Source organism: Ambystoma mexicanum, chromosome 12 (assembly GCF_040938575.1).
Source record: "Ambystoma mexicanum isolate Mex_15411 chromosome 12, UKY_AmexF1_1, whole genome shotgun sequence".
NCBI classification, from domain to species: Eukaryota; Metazoa; Chordata; class Amphibia; order Caudata; family Ambystomatidae; genus Ambystoma; species Ambystoma mexicanum.
In genome coordinates this window covers 1,059,200,400-1,059,222,294 of record NC_090936.1, presented here as the reverse complement: position 1 = coordinate 1,059,222,294, position 21,895 = coordinate 1,059,200,400, and the positions used below count along the sequence as shown (strand labels likewise).

Here is a 21,895-nt window from a genome sequence, read left to right as displayed (position 1 = left end):
ATCTGTTCTCTCTTGGCACCGTGCACCTGGCCACCCTCTGTCCTCCAGACCCAGGTACCTGCTCACCCTGCCACCCTCCCGCACTGTCTCCGGGCCACCCCTTGCACTGGGGTCTGTATCTGTACCCATACAGTTGCCCCCCCTTTTCTTTCTTCACTTATCAGACCTACCCTGTCTGCTGCCTTAAACCCAGCACTTGCCACTTGCTGGCTGTACTCCCACTGTATGTTGCCTTTTTATTTATTATTATTTATCTGTTTCTCCTTTGCTCCGTACTTTCGACTTTCCCCCTCCCATGCACTTTTCCCCTCCCCCTCTCCCATGCACTTGCGCGTTCTCAATGTCACTGGGCCTAGTAAGATCATTGTTTTGTTCTCCCCTGCCCCCCTCCCTTGCCTTGTCGCGCTCTGAAACACTTGTGTACGAGCGCAATAGAAATAAAATATCAATATCAATAGTCATGTGCAGAGCTGTGGCAGTAACTGGTCATCACAAGCCAGTTGTTGAATGAGTGGAAAATGGATGCAAACCTCTCTAGCCAAGACTTGCAAACCTTCTGACGTGGATCTAAGACAAAGGAGACCCATTGCAGATAGTGCCTTTTGGCCAGTGCAGAACTATGTTTCAGAAATAATGGCACAAGAAAAGTCGGAGAGAATCAACAGTGCGGTCGAATCTTTGATGTACCAGGAATGAAAGACTAGACAGTCTTTGGGCCTGTGGATCCAGATCATACATAAATCTGCCCAGAGACTGGGGAGGACTATGTTCTATCATGATCGTCCATGTTCCAGCATTGGTGATTCCAAAGAGTGATCTGAATATTGGCGAGTTTCCGAAAGCAGATGCTCACCTGAGGAAGAAAACTACTGAACTCCTAAATCGAATAAAGAGAGAAAACTATTTCCCAGTCAAATCGATAGAGGCCTTTGATGCCATTCCCTGTGAACACAGATTGTTCAGCAAGACGTCTTCAGTTTTTACTATTATCTTTATGCCTGGGATCCAGACGATGGTGAATGCCAAATGGTTGCAAATAACCAGATGGGAGCTTCTGCAGACGATCAACACCACCATAAAGGGATTTAATGCTATCAAGGAGGAGCTAAGAGCCATACGACTGATGACTCTACAGAACAGATATTTCTTAGATATGATTACAGTTATGGATGGAGGTGTTTGTGACAAAATCGGAGAATCATGTTGCACATTCATACCTTCTCACAATGACGGGAATGGCGCCTTGACGGAGGCCATAACGATGCTGACGAACCTACACGTCTAGATGGAAGACAAAGTGGAAGCCATTGCTGATAATAGCTGGTTTGCGTACATTTTCTCATGGGTTCCACAATGGATGGCGAACTTTCAAGTTCCTTGGAACCCTGTTGGCTATGATCATGTTTGGGTTCTGTGTGATCAGGATAATAATCATAATGCAAGAAGACTGCAAAGAAATCAGTTGGAATGAAGATCGTGATTGATGCTGAATCAGGTTTTGAACCTAAAGAGCTGACGGATGATTAAATCGGAGACTACTTAAAGGCCTGTATTCATGCACCTGTGGGAACAAAGTTCCTGTATCCGAAGAACCGCAAGAGATACATGTGTCACAAGCTTCTCTCTTTCTCACCTGTTTTTCCTTGCCTTTGGTCTTCTTGGACGCGACTTCCTTCTTCCTCACTGTCCGAGACTTGTACAGGTTGGAGCGCGAGTCTTCGGATTGCAGCATGGGTAGCCGGCTGCCTTAGCCGGATAGCGTTCAGTATCCAGGAAAGTTAACCACAAATCCAGGAAGGAGGAGGGGCAAGTGTCCTATGCTCAGAGGATGTTCGAGACACCTCGGCACGAGCGCAAGACGGGGTCCGGGATGTGGGCTACAGCTAGCGGGTAAGGTAAGAATCTGGAGGGGGGGTTCCAGGAAGGGAGAAAAAAGGATACGAACTGGAGATGGCACAGTTAACAGACTCAAAACATTTGTCTTACAACTCCAAGCAGTTGCGTTGAGACGCGCAGAGCCGCAGGGGCGTGCCTGTTTTCTAGGAAGCAGAGTGTTGTGCCCAAAGGCTAGAGTGCAGTGTTTCCGGGCCGTCCGCCATCTTGGAGGAGTCAGTGAGCTCATGCCACGGTGCATCATGGACTACGAAGTCCAGAAGGGCCGAATTTGGTGGTTCATGACAACATGGCAAGATGGATTTACTGCAGTCCCAATGGGCAATGCAGTCTTATGACCTGGAGTGTTGATGTGCATGTGAAATCAGCAGAATGCCTGAAAGGAGTCATAAAGATATGAACTCCAAAGAAGCATTTCTTCAGACGAGGATGTCTTGATGTGAAGATTGAAGAGAGAGTGGTTGATGAAACGCCAAGAGGGGGGAGTGTAGAGGAAGAGTCAAAAGCCCCTACCAGAAGCTCTGCCCCCATGTTGCCTATGTGTTGGGAACCATAAATTGCGACACGTGCAGTACCAGTGAGGATGCCTGTACCACAAGAAATTCTTGAAACAAGGTATCCATTGAGAAAACCCTATATGCATTCAGGAAGATATGATGGTCTTCTGGACAGAGTTCCGGAAGAAGTGTGAAAATGGATGGAGAAAGAGGACTGGTGATGTCATGCAGAGCAGAACTGACACACCCTGAAAAGATACACAAAAGAACATAGACTTTCTATAAGATCTGAAGAGGAGGTGTCAAAGATGAGCAACATTTCGGGCTCGAAATGAAGATGCTCATGCAAAGAAACGCTGAAAAAATGCAAAGTCATTTTACACTTCTAGAGAAGCAGTAACGCAAGTAGTGTAAGGTATGAAGTAACCTGGAAAGAGACTGCGCCTAATTTTTGCAAATTCGTTTTATTTCTCAGAAAATTGCCCTTATAGTTGATGACACGTGTTTCGGTCCTCCAAGGACCTTTTTCAAATCAGGGCTATTGATTAGTCTTAACATCATATAGTCATAAAGAAGACACAAAATACAAAAAAGACAAAAAATGAAAACATAAGCAAATGGTCACATTGGTAGACATGTGTAAATATCCAAAAATAAAGTGATGATATAGATAATAAGATCAAGTATGCATTGAAAGAAAAAATACATAAACACAAAAATGCATGGATGTTAGAAATAAAAAGCCAGACAATAATTGGATGGGGAGTAGGGGTTGGAGAAAGCAGGGGTGAGATTCGGAGAAAAATAGATGCAAAGTCTTTGTTAGTTATGATACATGATGCATTTACAATAAAAACAATGTTATGGTCAGTCATATTCTTTCATGTCACAAAATATATGGAGAAGCGTGTTACTTTATAGTCATGTAAGATGCCCCTGTCACATAATGTGAAAAATGAGCTTCCATATGTCAAAAGGGTAAATCCCTGTAAGTAAAAAATCATATCATGAACAAACTCTTATCTTACCCTAATATGAAAACTAGATTGTGAAAAATGCACTTAGTATTCGGTTTCCAACTGCAAAATACACGTAACCTGCATATAAAGTGTGCCAAAGTTGCACGTATTCTTAATTATCAAAGTCTGTTGAGTGAAAAATACACGTAAAAAAGTGTTTGCACTCCTAATAACTCAAAGTGCACTTTCGCGTATGAAATTACATGTGAAAAAGCGTTTTACACGTACGCAGACTCGCAATGCACTTTCGCGTGAAAAAAAATACACACATAAATGGAGTTGCTGGTCTGATCCGTGAAAGACGCGCACATACGCGTGCAAAAAATATGTAATCATTACACTAACGGGATCCTGATACGTTAAAGCAACCGGTAAGTAATAAGCGCACGTACGTGTGCACAAACTAGTGGATGACAAAAAATAGTGCATCTTGGCTAAACGCGTGAAAGCTTAAACGCGTGAGAACGCGTGAATGCTTAAACGCGTGAGATCGTAGTGGTGGGTTGACACACGTATTCTATACTGGAGGCGCACAATCGCGAGCGCGATATTACATGTTAAAGCGTTTAAGTGAGACTATGCAAGTAACAAACGCACGTTCGCGTGCGCGAAAATCTCATGAATCTTCAGATACATGAAAAGTCAGACGCTCTCTTACCTGCTGTTCAGAATAAGCGCGTACGATCGCAAAGTTGCTACAAGTCTCGAGGGGGCGCCATTATGCGTCCTGTCATTCTATCTGTTGCTAAGATAGCAGATACCACAGTGTGTCCTTTCTCCATGGTTAGTCACATGTTCACTGGCGGCCATATTGTAATGGAGTGAACATACCATAAAGATATATGGTGAGTCACATAAAGTAAAGTAGTAAGTTTGAAAAACGGTCTGCACATCAAGGACTTTTAATGTTAATGTGTTAGAAATGTCAGCAAAGCGGAATTGAAGGGAAATGCTTCTGTGTTAACATATTGAATAATATCATAGTCGGAAAGGTCTTAGTGTATGATAGTGCGAATGAGATGGTAAACATGTTTCTAAACACTATAGTTACAACTTAATTATTGTTATAAAAAGGACACCATTTCATTATCAGTGTTGAGTCCAAGTACTGTGGAGTTGAGTTTGCAGATTATTTTCGCCTCAGTTTGTCTGAGTCTCTTTTCTCTGTCACCTCCACGTCCTCCAAGGGTTACTTTTTGAAGGCCAATGAACTTAATATCAGCTTTATTATCCAATTGATGTTTCTCTTGCCAATGACAAGCAAGAGGAAGTCTAGGGTCCTCGCTTCCAATTTTAGCAAGATGTTCACGCACCCTAGTCCTGAGTTCCCTAATGGTGCTCCCAATGTAGACTAATTTGCATACACATATAATCGCGTAAACCACATATTTCGTCCTACAATTTATGGGTTGCTCGATTTTTATAGTCTTATTGTTGCTGCTCTTGAAACAATCAGTGTTTTCATGTGCATGTTTGCAAATGGTGCATGTTCCACATTTCCTGAAGCCATTAGTTGATTGTAACCAATTGGATGTTCCCTCTGTTAGGTCTGGTAAGTCTGAAGGACTTAGTTTGTTTTTTTAGTGTCTGTGCTCTCTTAAAGATGATTCTTGGTTTGTCGTCAATAAACTTGGAAATGTGGTCATCCAATTTCAAAAGATGCCAATGTTTGGCCAAAATCTTTCTCACATGTCTATGATCGTTGCCAAATTTAGTGATGAATCCTGTAGTAGGTGGCTCCAAAGTTTTGTTCTTAATAGCCAGAGTCTGTTCCTGTGTTAGTTGCAGACTTTTATCCAATGCCTTGGTAACACATTTCTTTGAATATCCTCTTGCCAGAAATCTCGATTGTAGGAGCCTGCATTCTTTCTCAAAGTGTTCTTTGGTCTGACAGTTTCTTCTTGCTCTTGTAAATTCTCCCGCTGGTATGTTAAGAATCGTTGTTCGATGATGGCAACTAGTAGCATGTAAGGTAGCGTTGACCTCCGTAGGTTTACGAAATGTGCGTGTTCTTATCTGGTTCTGTTTAATATATATGGTGAGGTCCAAAAAATCAATGCTATTTGCATCGCAGACACCAGTGAATTGAATACCCATTTCGTTAACATTGATTCTGTTTAGGAAGGCCGTGAATTCTAATTCTGTGCCTTTCCATAGTATCAACACATCGTCAATATACCTTGACCAATATACAAGATCCTTCTGATACACTTTATCCTTGTATATGACTGAATCCTCAAAAAGTCCCATAAAGAGTTTTGCGAGGGCTGGGGCATATTTAGTGCCCATAGCAACGCCTCTAGTTTGTCTATAAAAGACATTGTTGAAGTTAAAGATGTTACATTGTAGGGATAACTCTAACATTTCCTTGATCATTACAATTTGGTGGTACTTCGAGGCTGACTCATCCCTGAAGGTATAGTCAATAGTTTTCAGAGCCCATGAGTGTTGAATCGAAGTGTATAGTGCTTTCACATCCATGGTTGCTAAAAGGCAATCTTGTTCCCAGTTCCAAGATTGTAGCTTAGTTGTGACATCTGTAGTGTCCTTGAGATATGCCTTTAGTTGGGTGGCCCTTGGTCTCAGAATGTTGTCCAGATACTGACAATAGGGCGGCCCTCTGGTATCAAATCATATTGCTTGTGGATTTCAGACCAGCAACTCCATTTATGCGTGTATTTTTTTTCACGCGAAAGTGCATTGCGAGTCTGCGTACGTGTAAAACGCTTTTCCACGTGTAATTTCATACGCGAAAGTGCACTTTGAGTTATTAGGAGTGCGAACACTTTTTTACGTATAGTTTTCACTCAACAGACTTTGATAATTAAGAATACGTGCAACTTTGGCACACTTTATATGCAGGTTACGTGTATTTTGCAGTTGGAAACCGAATACTAAGTGCATTTTTCACAATCCAGTTTTCATATTAGGGTAAGATAAGAGTTTGTTCATGATATGATTTTTTACTTACAGGGATTTACCCTTTTGACATATGGAAGCTCATTTTTCACATTATGTGACAGGGGCATCTTACATGACTATAAGGTAACACGCTTCTCCATATATTTTGTGACATGAAAGAATATGATTGACCATAACATTGTTTTTATTGTAAATGCATCATGTATCATAACTAACAAAGACTTTGCATCTATTTTTCTCCGAATCTCACCCCTGCTTTCTCCAACCCCTATTCCCCATCCAATTATTGTCTGGCTTTTTATTTCTAACATCCATGCATTTTTGTGTTTATTTATTTTTTCTTTCAATGCATACTTGATCTTATTATCTATATCATCACTTTATTTTTGGATATATACACATGTCTACCAATGTGACCATTTGCTTATGTTTTCATTTTTTGTCTTTTTTGTATTTTGTGTCTTCTTTATGACTATATGATGGTAAGACTAATCAATAGCCCTGATTTGAAATAGGTCCTTGGAGGACCGAAACACGTGTCATCAACTATAAGGGCAATTTTCTGAGAAATAAAACTAATTTGCAAAAATTAGGTGCAGTCTCTTTCCAGGTTACTTCATACCTTACACTATTTTGCAAGGGGTCTTGTACTTGGCTAAACCCCAGACCTGGTGAGATGCGACTCCATGGAACAAATGTATTGATTGTACCAACTACTTTCCTTGTTCACCACTATAAGATGTCGCCAAGTTAGACCAAACCTTCCAAGCCAAGGTTCTTGAGGAACGCAGTAACGCAAGTAGACTTAGTAATTTTGAGGCTGGCTACGTAGTGAATAGATTGTGGCGATGAGCCAATGTATATATGTATAGAACCTGGATGTTCCATGATTCACTTTAGCATTGAGTGTGGCACAGTTGGAAAATAGCTAATTGCGAAGGAAAATTCAAGAAAGGCTGGCTGGCGCAGTGCCAAGAGTCGAGGCCACCGTGAGCCTTGTTGCCTGTCAAGTAGCTACATGAACATGAGAAAGAAACCAACTTCTGTTTGAGGTGGAATGAAAAAACACTGAAGGCGTCAAGAGTTCATCATTTAATAGTATTATATGCAGCAAAGAGCTCAAACATGGTCTCCAGTGTCATGGTCAGATTGAAATAGACTTTGAGTCGAGCTATACCGAAACCAGAAGATAAAACCATGCCACACTCCCTTTTATTCTCGGGCACAGAGAGCTTCTGCAAGGCCAAGTTCAAAGCCTTTATTGAATGGCAGACCGCAAGAGTGATGATAGATGTCAGGCTAATTGGGTGGGAAGCTATGGTCCAGACCAGCCCACAGGCACCTGGGGTACCAGCCTGCGTGCTGCTAGTGTGGGGAATATTCCAGAAGGGTACAAGCGTGCCAACCAATTATAGAGGGCCATGTAACAGAGAGCCCTATAGTTTGTGTAACCAATGGATCGTCGTGTATTTTGGGGCGACAAAGATGACTTTCACTAGAGGAGGGCTTAGTTGTCCACCTGATGTTAGATACCCAATCACAACCCCTGTCAGTATGGAACGTATACCTAGATGTTCCCTGTAAGCCTAGCACATCCCCAAGTAGGTTTTTGTAGTTTGCCACATAGTGTGATGCCAATGATGATGTGTTTTGACTATAAAGGTTGTGTTGTTTATTAAATTCACCGAGAGCTCGAGTGAATGTGTGCTGTAACTCCCTATTTTTGATAATTGCAAATAAAACAGTACTAAGTTTTGCCAACTTCCTGAGTCAGTTTGATTATTGCTGTATGAGTAAGTTCTGCATCCCCATCCATCTCTAAGTGTAGATGCCTCGTCTTAAAGGACTCAGGTCTATAGGTTCAACATACTGCATGCCCAGGAGTTCACTGAAGCCATTCCATGGTGAAAGCTCTTGCTGGCTCCAGAGTTTCAGCTCTGGTGATGCCATAAGTTTGCCACAATTCACAAGAGACATCTGGAGAATGCTTAGCTGAAACATTTCCTACTTCCTGGTTTTCAGAACAATTCTAGTGTGAAAAAAAGCAAACTTGAAGGTGCAGTATAGGATCTGCTGCAGGTTCCTGCCAGCCGAGGAGGACACAGCGGCCAAACCCAGTCGATGGGAGAAATAACAAAAATTATATAATGCTAAGGAGTAATCTGGCCCAGAAGGCGAACAAGATGCACACAGTAACAGCAGTAAAGAGAACCTTATTTATTTATTTTTACATTTATAAAGCGTGCTAAACCCTGAGGCATCAATGCGTTGTAAGTTGACCAGTTACTTTCAGGATAGTACAAGCAATAAGGTACATGCATAATGGGTTCTGGACCTGGATTGTTCAGTTTCACAGTGCACTTCGGGTGGAAGGTGTAATTAGGTGAACATCAAAGTCAGAGTGTTGGAATCGGCCAAATGGTTCAAAAGGACACTCAAAAACCAGGGCAAAGATAGCCCAGGAGGAGATAAGCATGTCCCTATGGATTGGATAAGATTCTGGGAACAAGAGTCAAGGGAGACAGGAGGGCCCTAATAAAGCAAAGCAAGAATCCGCCCTAGGGGAAAGTAGAATCGCGCATGACTGGACCCTCATGTGGAGAGACCCACGTGGGAGGAAGATGAAGGAAACCGCCTATCTACAACTTTGAGAGAATGGACATTTCTTTGGAACTTGAGTATAGGATAGTTATATCTGAGAAAAACCCTTTTCTTTATTTCTCGAACTGGGGCAAGATTGTCCTGAACTGATAAACTCTGGAAAACCCATCTCCTGATAAAGAAACATAGCGTTAGGAGAGATTCCTAAAACCACTAGGAGACTGCAGAGTAAAGAACACTGGGGCAACCCATATTGCACACTTTTCCCAGTTCCTTTTTCTACGTGGGCATTATTTTGAGGTATTGTGTAATAACACTTATTGTTCACACTTAGAAGTGTGAAAAGTTTGTCATGAAGCAGTAAATACAAAGCAATGAGAATATTTAAGGGTGTGAGTCTTGGGCAGATAGAGGTTTGAGAAACGTCTTTCTGATGACACATTTTTGCAACTGTTCAAGTGGAGGCTTCAGACCAGTCGAGCCGAATAACCAAAGCAAATTCCTCTGCCTTTACTGTATATGTTTCTTCTTCACCTCCTTGATGTACCCTTCGTTATATGTATTGTGAAAGTACCTAACTTTCTACTATATGCTAATGTTGTTGTTTTCTTTTAGGAATGACTCCAGCAATCACCCAGACTCTCCGAAAGAATCTTCTGAAGCAGACTTTCTACCTTGCGAAAAGTCGAGCAAAGAAGCCTTCTTCAGCAGATTAGAATCCTTCACTATATCCTTTTCTGTGCCTAGATTTCTGAATTCTTAGGGTTCCTTGGGGAGAGGGTTTTTGGTGGTGGGTTTGTATGCTGTTTGTGTGTACTCTGCGTATGCCTCCCCTAGAGTACCACTGCCTTGCAACTTTTCCCACTACCCACCATTTTCTGTGGTAATGGTTATGGAGGCTTTTCCATTGATCACCCTTTTTGCTGCCACTATAGTTAAGATGCCAAACCTTTACCAGCACTTACTGGATGCTAGATCATAGATGTCCAGTTTGCTGCAGTCGTTCATTTTGTTTAGTTGGTGCCAAATGTTGATCTCTATTCAAGGGTTAATGAAAAGAATGTCACCATGGTGGCGGGGGGAGGAAGGCTAAGTGCAGCAAGACTTCTATTTTCCTATTCTGTGCCAAGCTGCACCTATGTGATGCCTAGCACAGCGTACGGGAGACTTGGGAGCAATTCCTGAAAAGATTCCTGCTTACCTTAACTTTGGGCATATAAAAGGGGTGGTGACATGCATCCTGACCCATTTTCCTGGATGATGTTCGGGGGTGGAGGGGGTGTTAGTGGCACTAGGTTTGCAAATCATGATCCTTGACTTGTGCACTCCCTCAAGTGGGCGGGAAAGCCTCATGAGCTGTCACCCTTGGCCTGTGCCCAGTATGGCTGGATCAACATTGAGAGTGACATGCTGAGGTGCTCGAGCTGCCAGGCCCTCCTCTGCATGACCCTGCATCCAACATTTGACTTCAGCCAGTGTACGTATACCCCTTTCTGCCTTGCAAGAATTCATTTAAACCATTGGAGGAAGCTTTTGGCCAACTCGACAGCCCATTTTTTAATCTCCCAAGTATTATTGTGACTCCACCCCCTGAGTAAAAGAAGATTCTCGCAGAAATGTGGAGCTCCATGGTATGTTTCAGCTATCGCCCTCCTTGCTCCATCTCGAATGTACCAGATTTGGTAGTGATGCTACTTACTGGGTGTCTTTGAGCTTAGGGACCTTTAGGAGCGTGCATGCAAGAGTCCAAATAACCAAACTAACTCCGGAAGATGGCAAAGCACTGTTTTATTAACAATATTACGCTCACCTGACTCCCACAGAGGCGCTGGCCTGGTTCGCGCTGCTGTGACCTCTTCTAAGGTGATGCGCAGGGTTCGGAAGACGGACTGGACCAGGCCCCCAAATCTGGCTTGCCTGGCTCGCAGAAGTATCCTTCTTAGGGTCTGGAAGGACGAGCTCTCCATCCTGCTTCTGATGCAGGGGCGCGTTGGTATCCAGTTACTTCACTGGATTTTCGGATTGGTGAGAACCAAACTTGCTTGGCTTCCAGGTAAGTTGTTTGATAAGAGGTTCCCCTTGTGTCCATGCATTAATGTACTAATGCTAGTGTCTTTTTCCCCATAGGGGCCGGGGTACAGGCACCGACCCGACATGAGAGGTGAAATCCTTGTAGAAATCAGGTAAGTCTTTAATGAGCGTTTTGTCATAATGTCTTTTCATTCGCTCATTAACGCTGATGTCTCTTTTTCCACTTAGGGGCCGGGGTCCGGAAATGCCAGGATGCGGCGCGGACCCGAAATGAAGAGGGAATGAATCAACAGGTAAGTCTTAACATGGAGATTTAGCTTTCCTTATTCCCTTCTTTCTCTCACCTTTTGTTCTGGTCTTTTTCTCCCTAGGCGCTGGGGCGTGACTGCGAATCCGGATGATCGCTGCTGAACATGGAGGCGCCCTGTAAAGGTGAGTGGAATGCGGCGCTGCAGCGATCGACGCAATGAGCTTTTAAATTAAAGTCTTACTTTTCAGGATTGTCGGCGAGATGTCTCCGGGATGCGGATTTAGCAAGTAAGGACTTTTCCTTCTTCTCTTCCTTTGCAGGTGATCCAGGATGCTGTCAGGCGTGGCAGAAGTCAGGATGCAGGAGCAGACACGTTGAGCGTCCAGCTGCTAGATGCAGAACAACGCGAAGCACGTGTGGCTGTTCGGGTGGTGTTTAAATAGCCTTGGAAGAAGTTCCAGGTATGTATACTTCCCGGACCACGCCCGGATGGTAAATTAGTCCCACAGGTAAAGTAGTTCCTTTCAGGCCTCAAGGAGGCCGGGATCCTGCAGCATGGTCTGCATCAGGTAAGTGCACCCAAGCACTCCCATAATGAGCCTGGCACCTATGGCGCCAGGACACTGTCCAAAGGGCCCCTATATGGGGTTGCTGGGTCCTTCCTTGGGGACTGGATGTCCGCTTTCGGGGACGCAGGGCTTGAACCGGCTCCCCGGGAGCGGGCATCATGACAGCACTCCCCCCCAAGGTTGTTCCCTACGGGGGTTTTGGTTTGTCTGGGAAGAGTCGGTGGAATTTCCTGACTAATCGAGGTGCATGCACATGGTCGCTGGGTTCCCACGACCTCTCCTGAGGTCCGTACCCCTTCCAATCAATTAGGTAGAACAGTTTTGACCTAAACATTTTTGAGTCTAAAATGTTCTTCACTTCGAATTCGGGCTCCCCATCTATTAGAATAGGTTCTGGAGGTTTGAGTAGTCGGGTTCCGGGTACCACTGGTTTCAGAAGTGACACATGAAAAACAGGGTGAATTCGCATACTAGCTGGTAAATCAAGTTTAACAGCCACTGGGTTAATTATTGCCATAATAGAATAAGGTCCCAGATATTTTGGGTTAAAAGTTTGAGGCCCTTTGAGTGGTAAATGTCTGGTAGCTAACCACACTGGATCCCCAATCTGATACGGAGGTGCTTCACTCCGATGTAGATCAGCATTCTCCTTGTATTTTCTCTTGGCTTGTTGTAAATGCGTAGTTGCCTCTTTGAAGGCTTGGGTAATTGTAGAATGCAGATGTTCCACTGCAGGCATTCCGAGGTTCTGAGGTCAGTCAAGGTTTGAGGTTCGAGGGTGATGCCCAAACAAAGTATAAAAAGGACTGTGGCCAGTTCCAGAGTGTACCGAATTATTCTATGCGTATTCGGCTATCCAAAGAATGTCTTTCCAGTTGCTTTCAGATTGCTGTAACATACACCGTAAGTACTGTTCAAGGGTCTGATTTGTCCTCTCGGTCTGACCATCGGTCTGGGGGTGGTGACTGGTCGATAATCTTACGTCGATCTGCGCCATTTGACAACATTTGCACCAAAAGTGGGAAATGAATTGGCTTCCCCGGTCAGAGATTAGTATAGATGGGAATCCATGTAGCCGAACAATATTTTCGAGGAATTCTTTGGCTAGGACAGGAGCTGAAGGTAAACCTTTCAAAGGAATAAAGTGGGCCATTTTGGAAAACAAATCCACAATTACCAGAATAGTATTGTACCCCGAACAAGGAGGCAGGTCCGTAATAAAATCCATTGATAGGGTGTGCCAGGGTGCTGGTGGTATGTCTAGAGGTTGAAGGAGACCGGCTGGTCTTTTCTTTTGACTTTTATTTTGGGCGCAAACACCACAGGACATCACAAAAGATTTAACATCTTTTCGCCAAGAGGGCCACCAAAATTGTCGTTTCACCTTTTCCTCTGTCTTGGCAATACTGGGGTGTCCCTCTATTAATGTATCATGATAACCGGAAATAACTAGTTCGTGTAATTCCTTATGTGGCAGGAATAAGCCTCCTTGGAAATAAGGTAAACCATTATCTATGGTAAAGTCTGATCCCTTTTGTATCCATTCCTGTAAGGTTGTAGGGTCCAGGAGTTGTTTCACTCTGGCTTGAATGTCTTCAAGCGTCTGTAACGAAGTCATGCCTAGAATCCTCTGTTCAGGAATTATTGGTACTGGTTCTGAGTTTGTATCAGATTCTCCCATTCCAATTCGGGATAAGGCGTCTGCTTTGCCATTCTTGCAGCCAGGTCGATAGGTAATCACGAAATCAAATTCAGCGAAAAACAAAGCCCATCGGAGCTGCCGTGATGACTGAGCCTTGGCGGTTTTCAAATACTGTAAATTCCGGTGATCAGTGATCACTGTGATGGTATGTCGAGCGCCAAGCAGATAATGCCGCCAGGCTTTAAAAGCGGACTTAATGGCTAACAGTTCTTTGTCCGTGATTGCATAATTAACCTCGGGTGCCGAGAATTTTCTGGACCAAAATGCTACGGGATGCAGTTGGTTGGTTTCGGGATCTCTTTGGGACAGGACAGCTCCCATGGCTAGGCTGGATGCGTCAGTCTCGACGACATAAGGGAGATCTGGACGCGGGTGTTTCAATATAGGTGCGGAGGTAAACTTAGCTTTTAAATCCTGAAAGGCCTGCTCGGCTTCTTCAGACCATTCAAAACGTTTATTTTTCCTCAAGAGTGCAGTAATGGGTTGTACCACGCGTGAAAATTCCGGGATAAACCTGCGATAGAAATTGGCAAAGCCGAGCATGCTTTGAACCCCTTTTACAGAGCTAGGTGATGGCTTTTGAGGATGGCATCCACTTTTCTTGAGTCCATTCGGACTCCTTTGGGTGTCAGGATGAAACCTAGAAACTCGGCTTCTGTGGTATGGAAAACACATTTCTCCAATTTAGCAAATAGTTTGTGTTGGCGCAGTTTTTCAAGTACTGCCCTGACGTGTTTTCTGTGATCAGATTCCGAAGAGGAGTACACCAGAATGTCATTGATATATACGACAACACAAACATCGATGTGTTCCCGAAGGACATCATTCATGAAGTATTGGAAGGCAGCCGGCGCGTTACACAATCCGAAAGGCATCACCTGGTACTCGAATAATCCGTATTTAGTACGGAAGGCAGTTTTCCATTCGTCGCCTTCTTTAACTCGTTCCAGATGATAAGCCCCCCGGAGATCTAACTTGGTGTATATGCAAGTGTCCTTCACCTGGTCAAGGAGTTCAGGGATCAGAGGCAGAGGATAACGGTTTTTAATCGTTATCTGGTTCAATGCGTGGTAATCGATACAAGTTCTAAGGTCGCCTTCTTTTTTGGGCACGAAGAACAAAGCCGAGGATGCCGGGGACTTTGACGGGCGAATAAAACCATTAGCTAGGTATTGATCCAAATATTGTCTCAAATGCAGATTCTCAGGTTTGGTAAGGGCATAAATCCTGCTACAAGGGGGTTGTGCACCGGGCACCAGATCGATTTGGCAATCGTACGATCTGTGAGGAGGTAACGTGTTGGCCTGTTCCTTTTGGAAGACGTCCTGAAAGTCTTGGTATTCCAGAGGTAGTTGCATGGAGGCAGAGGTTACAGATGCTAGATTAATCTTCAGGTTTTCTGGGTAGCAGGTTTGTGTACAATCCGGGAAGGTTATTCTCTTAGCTCGCCAATCAATTCGAGGATTATGTGTCTCTAACCAAGGGATTCCAAGAATAACCTGAAACTGTAGAGCCTTCATTACATCAAACACAACACCCTCCCGATGGCCGTCAGGACCAATAAGAGTCACCTCAGTAGTGGAATGTGTTACCGGTCCAGAGGCAATTTCAGTTCCATCAACTGTGGTGATGACATCTTTGCTGGTTTTAGGACGGAGAGGGAGGTTAATCCTAGAGACCAATTCACGATCCACATAGTTTCCAATAGCCCCACTATCGATGTATGCCTTTATTGCATGCAACCGCTTAGGCTGTTCTGGATCTACGAGAACCATTGGCACAATGAAATGCGAGGTCTGAGAGTTTGTTTTCAAGCTCGGCAAGCGGACCCCTACACTTGTCGGGCGGAGTCGGTTCCCGAAACGGAGTCTTCATGGTTTTTATCAGCGGCTCCTACCGCCTTTCGGGGCGATTTTGCCGGGCAATCTCGTAGAAAGTATCCAGAATTCCCACAATAAAGACATAATTTTAACTGCCACCTCCTTTCACGTTCCTTTTGAGTTAAGGGTCCTTTAACCCCTCCAATTTGCATAGGCTCAGAGACATCAACTCCCTTGGGATTAGCATGGGTCTTGACCAACACCCGGGTCTCAAACCTGGACCGATCTGCTTTTCTGTTTTGAAGTCTGTGATCCAATTGGACCACTAAGTCTATATACTCTGTGCATTCTTGGGGCGGATTTACAACTTGGGCCAAGACATCTTTAAGTTCTCCGCGAAGGCCTCGATAAAACAATGTGACTCTTTTATCCTCTGGCCATCCCGTTTCCACAATTAGTCTATTAAAGGTTGCAATATAGGATAGGAGGTCCTGATTGCCCTGTCGCCGGGATAGAAGTTCGTCATCCAGAGCCTGCCCCTGAGAGTGTCGAGCAAATAACCTTTCCATGCTTGCTTGAAACCTTTGAAAATCACGGAGAATCGGGTCATCTTGAGTAACCAGTGGAACTGACCAATCGGCAGCGCAGCCGCTGAGATATGACAATACAAAGGCTACCTTGGTCTGATCATTAGGGAAGGCCCCAGGTCTGCATAGGAAGTGCAAACGACACTGATTCATGAATACGGCGAATCATTTGGGGTCCCCAGCAAAGTGTTCGGGTGGGGCCAGCGGCATGTTTCGAGGTAGATTAATCTGCACAGGGTTACTGGAAACCACAGGAGCGGGGTTCCCTCCGCAACCGGGTAGAGGAGTTTGCCCAGCTTAACCTTGCAAAAGCTGTCTGGCCAGGTCATCAGTTCTTTCCTTTGATATTATTAATTCCCTCCTGAGGGCATTAGTCTCTTGACGAGCGGCATGTACTTCGGCCCGTAATTCCCCCAGTAATTGGGCCAACTGATCAGTCTCAGAACTTTCCATAGCGCCTGGGTGGGAATTTGTAGGAAGGCTTCGCATTCTGTTACGCTCACCTGACTCCCACGGAGGCGCTGGCCTGGTTCGCGCTGCTGTGACCTCTTCTAAGGTGATGCGCAGGGTTCGGAAGATGGACTGGACCGGGCCCCCAAATCTGGCTTGCCTGGCTCGCAGAAGTATCCTTCTTTGGGTCTGGAAGGACAAGCTCTCCATCCTGCTTCTGATGCAGGGGCGCGTTGGTATCCAGTTACTTCACTGGATTTTCAGATTGGTGAGAACCAAACTTGCTTGGCTTCCAGCTAAGTTGTTTGATAAGAGGTTCCCCTTGTGTCCATGCATTAATGTACTAATGCTAGTGTCTTTTTCCCCATAGGGGCCGGGGTACGGAATGCCGGGGAACAGGCACCGACCCGAGATGAGAGGTGAAATCCTTGTAGAAATCAGGTAAGTCTTTAATGAGTGTTTTTTGGTAATGTCTTTTCATTCGCTCATTAACGCTGATGTCTCTTTTTCCCCTTAGGGGCCGGGGTCCGGAAATGCCAGGATGCGGCGCGGACCCGAAATGAAGAGGGAATGAATCAACAGGTAAGTCTTAACATGGAGATTTAGCTTTCCTTATTCCCTTCTCTCTCTCACCTTTTGTTCTGGTCTTTTTCTCCCTAGGCGCTGGGGCGTGACTGCGAATCCGGATGATCGCTGCTGAACCTGGAGGCGCCCTGTAAAGGTGAGTGGAATGCGGCGCTGCAGCGATCGACGCAATGAGCTTTTAAATTAAAGTCTTCCTTTTCAGGATTGTCGGCGAGATGTCCCGGCATGCGGATTTAGCAAGTAAGGACTTTTCCTTCTTCTGTTCTCTTCTTCTCTTCCTTTGCAGGTGATCCAGGATGCTGGCAGTCGTGGCAGAAGTCAGGATGCAGGAGCAGACACGGTGAGCTTCCAGCTGCTAGATGCAGAACAACGCGAAGCACGTGTGGCTGTTCGGGTGGGGTTTAAATAGCCTTGGAAGAAGTTCCAGGTATGTATCCTTCCTCCAATCAGGTATGTATCCTTACCTGACCACGCCCGGATGGTAAATTAGTCCCACAGGTAAAGTAGTTCCTTTCAGGCCTCAAGGAGGCCGGGATCCTGCAGCATGGTCTGCATCAGGCAAGTGCACCCAAGCACTCCCATAATGAGCCTGGCGCCTATGGCGCCAGGAGTGATGTCTTTTATGAGCCTGGCGCCATAGGCGCCAGGACACTGTCCAAAGGTCCCCTATATGGGGTTGCTGGGTCCTTCCTTGGGGACTGGATGTCCGCTTTCGGGGACGCAGGGCTTGAACCGGCTCCCCGGGAGCGGGCATCATGACAAACAATTATCTAAAACAGGGAGTTACAACAAACATCAACGGACGTACGCTCGATTTCTCTCAGCAATATTTTCATAAAAACAAGATTATATACTCAAAATATGTCAAAGGTGACTTCATGCTATGTGGCAAACCATGAAAAACCTACTGGCGATCGGGATAGGCTTAAGGGGGAACATTTAAGTACATATTGTATAGGAACTACGATTGTGATTGGCTGCCCACTGTCAGGTGGTCAATAAATGCCTACCTCTAAAACATGTCATCTTCAAAAACATTAAGTACACAGTTTCTGATTGGTCCTTTGTTATATGGACCTCTACAATTGGTTGGCACGCTTGTGCCATGTCTGAAACATTAGGTTCAATTAGCAGCACGTAAGCCCAGACTCAGGTGCAAGGAGGTGGGCCTGACTCTACCTCAACACCCAAGTAGCTCAACATCTCATCGCCCATGCCTTCTGCCATGAAGGTTGTCTTTGAACTTGGCCTTGCAAATATCCTTGTCTCTGGGAATACATGGGAGTGTAGGCACTCGCTATCGTTGTTCTAGGACTCCAAGTTCAACCCTATTTTCATCCTTGGCTCACGTGACAGGAGACCACGATTTGGTCCATTTTGCAGCTTTTAAATGTTTTCAATGAGTAAAACTTGGCACCCTTGGCGTTCCTTCTTTGCACCTTAACAAGGGATGGTTCATCCCTTTTACGCTGGCTCCTTTCTAGAATAGATAGCTGACCTTCGCTGCTTCAGTCTTGACTGCAGGCCAGACAACCTCGCCATGCAACTCCACGATTTCAGCTTATCTTTGCTGCAACACAAGTCTCCCTTTCTTCTTCAAGGGTCCTAGCTTACTAAATGCATGATTTCAATGTCCAGCCTCTATACAACGACGGCTTTCACTGCATTCTACTCACTACGTATAGCGAGCTTCTATGATGACTTAGTCTGCCTTGCGTTTCAGCGTCTGTACAGTTATTGAACGGTTGATTCTCTGCACCACTCCGTGCATGGGTAATCTTCTTCACTCGATTCTTCACTCCGTCATTAGTTTCTGTAGGATCCATACATCCTTTTCAGCCAATATTTGGAGACGTTGTTCATACTCTCTTCTGACATCACAGACTTCTTTCTTTGCTCTTTTGCATATTCCTTCAGGGAGTTTCTCCCTCAGATTGTCGTCTATTCGGGCATACATTCGATAGGGTTGTCCTAATTGGTATCTTCTTTTGAATATATGCTGCGGTATTGGCACAACTGCTGGTGTCAAACACAGCATGATCTCAAGCTTCCAACATAGAGGAGGTAAGGGGGTGGGATTTCTTGCAGAGGCATGCAGCTGCTCCTCTACGTTCTCCTCTCTGGTCGAGTCTTCGACCACCTCCTCAGTTGTTTCCACATTGTGGTATTTTCTCTTGAATAAGTGCTTCTTTGGCGTCCATATCTTCATCACCCCCCTCAGGGTGCCAGCTGATTTGGCATATTCATCTACACTCCAGGTCATGTAGTTACATTGTCCATTCGGAGTACAATAGCCTCATCGTCCCACGTACTTCTTATGATTCTTCAGCTACAGAAACTTTGTTCTTTCCGGCGCTACAATGCTGGTCTCTATATATTTTCTGACAGCTTCATCAGTCAGTTCCTTGGTGTAAGATTCAGTTTCCATTTCGATTATCATCTTCATTCCTACCACCTTCTTGGCTGTTTTCTTGCATTGGGCAATCTCTATCCTGATTACACAGAAACTGAACTTCACTATCACTAATATTACTTCAAGAATCTTGAATATATTTGCCAACCTTCAATGTCATCTGTCCCATCTTCCATCTTGATATGCAGGTCTGTCAATAACGTTATGGCCTCTGTTAAGGTCCCATTTTGCTCTTTATTAGAGGGCATTTGACGCAAACTCCTCCATCCATCGCTGTGATCATATCAAGGACATATCTGTTCTGCAGGGTCATCAGTCATATGGCCCTCAGCTCATCCTTGATAGCATTGAATCCCTTTATGGTAGCATTGATTGTCTGCAGAAGCTCCCATCTGGTGATCAGTAGCCATTTGGCATTTACTACTGTCTGGATCCCAGGCATGGATATAGTCGTAAATATTGTGGCAGTTTTGCTGAACAACCTGTGTTCCTCAGGAATGGAGTCATATGCTCTTATTGATTTGGCTGAGAAATAATTCTCTATTCTTATCCGACTGAGTTGTTCAAGTGATCTTTTTCTCATATGGGCATCCACTTTTGAAAATTCACCAATGTTCAGGTCGCATTGAGGAATCACTAATGCTGGAACATGGATGACCACCAAAGAACATACTCCTCCCCAATCCTTGGGCAACTTTATGTAAGCTCCAGATGCACAAGCCCAATATCTGTCCATAAGGACGGCTGTCTCTTCCCATCCTAGTAACGCCAATTGTGGTTTTGCATTCTTTGTTATATCCCACGTGATTATTTCCATGTCTTCGGAAGACCAGTGTCACATTAACCAATGGGATTACAACTACTGGGCATGATTCTTCTTCTGTGCATGTCAGTAGTTTGGAGTGTTTAGCCCAAGACTTTAAGCACCCATCATTCACCTTCTGCACCTCTTGTACGTGATCTGTTTTCAGCAGGTGAGCTGCACAGGACATCATTTCTTCTTCCCATCCCTTCTTGGAATTCCCTCGTCCATAGATCAATAGTTGAGTTTGTTCTCAACATCCAGGTGACTTTGCTATTTCTGTCACATCAGGGCAATTCATTCTGTTCATCTCTTCAATGATCACCTCGTCCTGTCCCGCAGCAGGATACACAAGCATCTTGCTCTTCCATCCAGGCTCCTTTTCCATTTGTAGCATTTTGATATAGTCATCCTGGTATGGAAATGACACTTCCGATCTCCATCGCAAGGTCGCCCAGCTTCCTTGGAATTGTCCTCGAGTTGTATATGTTGCAAGATGACTGGGGCACTTTGCATCATGCTCTGGAACCTCTCTGGCAATGAAAGTGTATACTGTATTCATGGCATAGAGGATGAGAGAGCAGATGTAGCAACCCTCCTTGGATGCCTTCTCCCCCACTTTTCTCTGTGTTGGTACCACATGTTATTCCCCAGGTGTGCTGTGTTATCTAGATGGGTATTTATCCCTTAACTATCTTCCTCTGCATCTCTTTTGTGTCTCCCAAAATCTGTATAGTAATCATAGAGTTAAATCAAAAGTAGTTTTTACAGTAGGGAGAACCCTAGGGACATCTTCAGTAGAAGTACTAACATGATAGAGACTGTGAAAGATGAGGAACATAAAGACAGAGAGAACAATCATGCAAACGTATATTATGCATAAGAACATATGTATCCATCTCTTGCGCCACCCTAATGTTCGTTGCACTTGTTCATTTTCTAGAACCGTGCCGCTCTCTTAATTAATCATTTCTAATACAATCATCAAGTTTCTTTGTAACCATAAAATCTGTTCAATTATAGCAATAAGGAGTCTTCTCATCACTGGGCCGTTTTTAGACCCTGTAAGAAAGTGTGACTGTTAAAGTCTCTTCTAACAAGAGCAGGGTAAGACTGAAGTATGAACACAAAGACAGTAAGCACAAGCCGATGAATGTCACTATTGGCAAGTACCATATGTTTGAGCACTTAAAACAAATATTCTTCACAAAATTAATTTGGATACTGATCTCGTTTCTAATTTCTGATCAAGATCTGATGTTTAGGCATATTTCTGATGCATTCTTTTCTGCTTCAATATGTATTTCTAAAAGTCTGTTTCAAAATTCCTGGAATTCTCTGCAAGTCTTTTTACCCTCTGCTAAAATATCTATAGGGAGTGTTCATTGAATTCCATTCCAAATGAAGCATGTATTAATCACACGTTGTTTTATCATCCTTCTTCTTGGTCATCGATCAGGTCTGTACGTGCTGAAATTCTTATTCTTGCCTTGCCTTCTTGCCAGGTGAGACCTGCCCTCCCAACATTGGGAGGGCAGGTCTTGTCTTTATAAATCTTCTCATCACCTAGGTGTTGAGAAGTTCTTCTTCCTTGTATCTTGGCAGCAGAAGGGGACACTTATTCAATGATAAAAGGGCCGTGAGTAATAGGTCTCCAACATATAACTTAGGTGGTGGTACTAGTTCGCTTGGATTGGTTGCCGAATTATCTTCTTCTGTGTTCTTAGACCGACTCCCCTGGCACTTCAAATGAA

The 21,895-nt window shown here is 44.3% G+C and overlaps 1 protein-coding gene across 1 annotated transcript in view; it reads left to right on the top strand.

Annotated features, from left to right (window-relative positions):
* The window catches only part of ZC3HC1 (zinc finger C3HC-type containing 1), a 443,283-nt gene that overhangs the window by 67,261 nt on the left and 354,127 nt on the right, over positions 1–21,895 (top strand). Inside the window, exons 2-3 of the mRNA XM_069629598.1 lie at positions 9,548–9,659; positions 10,259–10,409. Of these exons, the coding sequence (XP_069485699.1) occupies positions 9,548–9,659; positions 10,259–10,409 (263 nt within the window). The remainder of the gene's footprint in view (positions 1–9,547; positions 9,660–10,258; positions 10,410–21,895) is intronic.